At 69.4% G+C, this 3,624-nt stretch overlaps 1 protein-coding gene across 1 annotated transcript; it reads right to left on the bottom strand.

The window, feature by feature from the left end:
* Positions 1-3,236, bottom strand: LOC139241083 (zinc finger protein 11-like). The gene is made up of 5 exons (XM_070869772.1): positions 3,151-3,236; positions 2,262-2,754; positions 1,252-2,199; positions 394-1,167; positions 1-303 (listed from the first exon to the last, which is right to left on the bottom strand). The coding sequence occupies exons 1-5, from the start codon at positions 3,234-3,236 to the stop codon at positions 1-3; spliced, it is 2,604 nt and encodes an 867-aa protein (XP_070725873.1).
* Positions 3,237-3,624: the final 388 nt, after the last annotated feature.

The raw sequence follows: 3,624 nt of genomic DNA, 5'->3' as shown, positions 1-3,624 counted from the left end.
TCAGCGGGGACAGGGCAGGGCCCGGTCGATCGCGTGGCGGGGGAGGTGACAGGCCAGCTCAAATGCCCGGGCAAAAGCCTCGGCGCAGTGGGGGCATGGAAAGGCGGGCTGGTGCTGGGCCGGGCGACGGCAACGGTGGCCGAGCAGCTCCACCAGCCGGCCAAAGTCGCGGCCGCACAGGGCGCATTCGTAGGGGCGGGGGGCGGCAGGGGCGTCCGGGCTGGCCGCCCGCGCAGGGAGGGAGGCGTCCGAGGTGCTGGCCTCCGGGGGTTGGCGGATGTCAGCATACGGGGCCTCGTCGCCCTGTGGGAGTTCCAGGCCTTGGGCCTGCGGGGGTTCGCGGTTCTGCGCACGCGCCTCCTCTTAGCCCTGTGGCAGTTTGAGGCCTTGGGCCTGTGGTAGTTGCCGGCTCTGCGCATGCGCATTTTCCGAGCAATGTGGTAGTTGCCGGCTCTGCGCATGCGCATCCTCTGAGCCCTGTGGCAGCTGCCGGCTCTGCGCATGCACATTCTCCGAGCAATGTGATAGTTGCCAGCTCTGCGCATGCGCATTCTCCGAGCTATGTGGAATTTGCTGGCTCTGCGTATGCGCATCCTCTGAGCCCTGCGGCATCTGCCGGCTCTGCGCATGCGCATTCTCCGAGTCCTGCGGGAGTTGCCGGCTCTGCGCATGCGCATTCTCCGAGCCCTGCGGCAGTTGCCAGCTCTGCACATGCTGCTCCCCGGCCTCCGGCGGCGGCGGCCCCCCCCGGAAGTGCCAGGCCCGGTGGCCCCTCAGCCCCCCGGGGGCCTTGAAGGCCCGGCCGCAGCGGGGGCAGGCTTGGGGGCGCAGCGGCGAGTGGGTGCGCCGGTGCCGGCCCAGCAGCGAAGGGCGGGTGAAGCCCTTGCCGCACTGGCCGCAGACGTAGGGCCGCTCGCCCGTGTGGAGGCGGGCGTGGTGGTCGCGGTCCCGCCCGCTCTTGAAGCGGCGGGGGCAGGAGGGGCAGGGGTAGGGGGCCAGGTCCGAGTGGGCCCGCAGGTGGCGGGCCAGCTCGTAGGGGTAGCGGAAGCCCTTGTCGCAGTGCGGGCAAGCGTGCTGCGGCGGGTCGGTCAGGTGGCGCCCCCGGTGCTTGAGCAGGTAGGAGGCGGTCTTGAAGTGCTTGGGGCACAGTGGGCACGGGTAGGGGGTCTGGTCGGTGAGGGTGCGCAGGTGCTGGGCCAGTTAGTGGGGCCGCTTGAAGCGCTTGTCGCAGCGGGGGCAGGGGAAGGGGGCCTCGTCGGTGTGAGTCAACCGGTGGCGGAGCAGCTCGTAGGAGTTGACGAAGCCCTTGCCGCAGGCCGGGCAGGCGAAGGGCCGCTCGTCGGTGTGGCTGCGCTGGTGGCGGAGCAGGTGGGAGGCCCGGCTGTAACGGCGGCCGCACTTGGCGCAGCGGAAGGGGGCGGGCAGCGGCCGGTGCAGGGCCACATCCGTTCCTCCCCGGTGCAACGGCGACGAGGAGGCGGAGGCGTGCTCCTGGAGCTCGGCCGCCCCCTCGAAGGTCAGCCGGCACAGCGGGCAGGAGAAGGGACCCTGGCCGGCGTGGCCCGCCAGGTGGTGGCGGGAGAGGGCCTGGGGGTCGCAGAAGGAGTTGCCGCACACGGCGCACTTGGGGCGCTCGGGGAGGGGGGCGGGCCCGTCCGCGTTGGCCGCCGTTGTCGGGCCGGGGGCCGGGCAGGGAGGGGCGGGCCCGAGCGAGGTCGGCGTCAACGTTGGCGACGAGGCCCATAATGTCAACGTTGGCGACGAGGCCAATGGCGTCAACTTTGGCGACGAGGCCAATGGCGTCAACGTTGGCGACGAGGCCAATAACGTCAACTTAGGCGACGAGGCCAATGACGTCAACGTTGGCGACGAGGCCAATGACGTCAACGTTGGCGACGAGGCCAATGACGTCAACGTTGGCGACGAGGCCAATGACGTCAGCGTTGGCGACGAGGGAGCGATCAATTCGGCGGAGGCCGCCACCGGCGCCCTCTGGTGGGTGCGCCGGTGACGGCGGAGCGTGCTGGGGTCGCGGAAGGCCCGCAGGCACTCGGGGCATGGGTAAGGCCGCTCGCCGCTGTGCGAGTACTGGTGCCGCAGGAGGTGGGCCGAGCGGCTGTAGCCCTTGCCGCAGGCCCGGCAGCGGAAGGGGCGGCAGGGCGGGGGCCCGTGCTCGGCCCGGCGTTGGCAGGCCAGGCCCTGGGGCCGGGCGAAGCGGCGGGTCAGGCGTCGCAGCGGTAGGGGCGGGAGGTGTCGTGGACCAGGGCGTGGCGTGCCAGCTCGTAGCGCTCCTTGAAGGACTTGCCGCACTGGGGGCAGGCGAAGGCCGAGGGCCACCCGTGATGGCGCCGGTGCTTCTGGAGGTACCAGGGCGTGGCGAAGCGCTTGGGGCACAGCGGGCACAGGTACGGGCGCTGGCGCTCGCAGGAGTGGCGGGCCAGCAGCTCGGGCAGGTCAAAGTCCAGGCCGCAGGAGCGGCAACGCTGCGGGTCGCCGCGCGGGTCCGGCGCGCCGGCGGGCGGCGTCGTCGTCGTCGGCGGCGGCGGCGGCCGGCAGCGGTGGCGGGCCAGCAGCGGGAAGTAGCCGAAGCCCCGCCCGCAGGTGGAGCAGATGAAAGGCGTGCGGGGCGGGTGCAGGGCCCGGTGGCGCCAGAGGGGCCAGGCGCCCGGGAAGCGCTTGCCGCAGTCGCCGCAGCGGTGGGGGCGGCGGGGGGGCAGGCGGGCCAGGCCTCCCCCGGCGGAGCGGGGCCCGGCGCTTCATCGTCCCAGGGCGGGGGAGGGGGGGAACGCTACCCGACCGCGCGCATCGCCAGCCGCCCGCACCGTCTCCCTCCTCTCCCTCCCGCCTTCCGACGGAGTACCGACGTCTACCGCCCCTCTTCGCTCTCCCTCGCGATCGTCACAGCCGGTAAGAGGGTCGCGAGTGGCGAGATAAATAGTCCGAGGCAGAGGGGGGGTCGATGGATTGTCGGTCGAGGCTTCTTGCTCCGGGGGGGGCGTCCGTTCCGGGCCCCACGTTTGTCGCTGTTGGTCGCCGCTCGGTCGAGTCGCTTCTCACGCGCCGGTCTCTTTGCGGGGAGAGGGGGAGCGGGGCGACAATCGCACACCTCTGCCAGCAAACTTCCTTTTCCCCCCACGCCCCCCCTCTCACCCCTGCCCGCAGACCCCCTTGATCTTTTGTTTCTCCTTCTCTTCTTCTTCCCGAGGGGAGCGTTGGTGGTAGTGTACATGATGCATGATAAAGTGGAAATTGAGCAGGACAGGTTGCAGTCAGAAGGCATCATTGCGCCGGTGGAATTCAACAACTTGCCTCCTCCGATTGTCCCTGTACTTAAGGAGGATGGAATGGTTAGAATTTGTGGGTACTATAAATTAATGATTAGCCATTTTTCGCTGCAGGACCAGTACCCGCTCCCCAAGGAAGACGACTTATTTGCAACCCTGGCTGGAGGGAAGACATTCACCAAGCAGGAATTGATCTCAGCCTAAATGACGCAGGAGCTGGAGGAGTCTTCGAAAGGCCTCACCTGCATCAGCACGCACAAAGGTCTGTTCATCTATAACCGGTGCCCATTGGGGATTCTGTCAGCCATGGCTATCTTCCAGTGGAACATGGAGAGCCTGC

Source organism: Pristiophorus japonicus, chromosome Y, assembly GCF_044704955.1.
Source record: "Pristiophorus japonicus isolate sPriJap1 chromosome Y, sPriJap1.hap1, whole genome shotgun sequence".
NCBI lineage: Eukaryota > Metazoa > Chordata > Chondrichthyes > Pristiophoridae > Pristiophorus > Pristiophorus japonicus.
The sequence above is the reverse complement of the archived record's forward strand: the minus strand, read 5'-3'. Positions and strand labels throughout refer to the sequence as shown.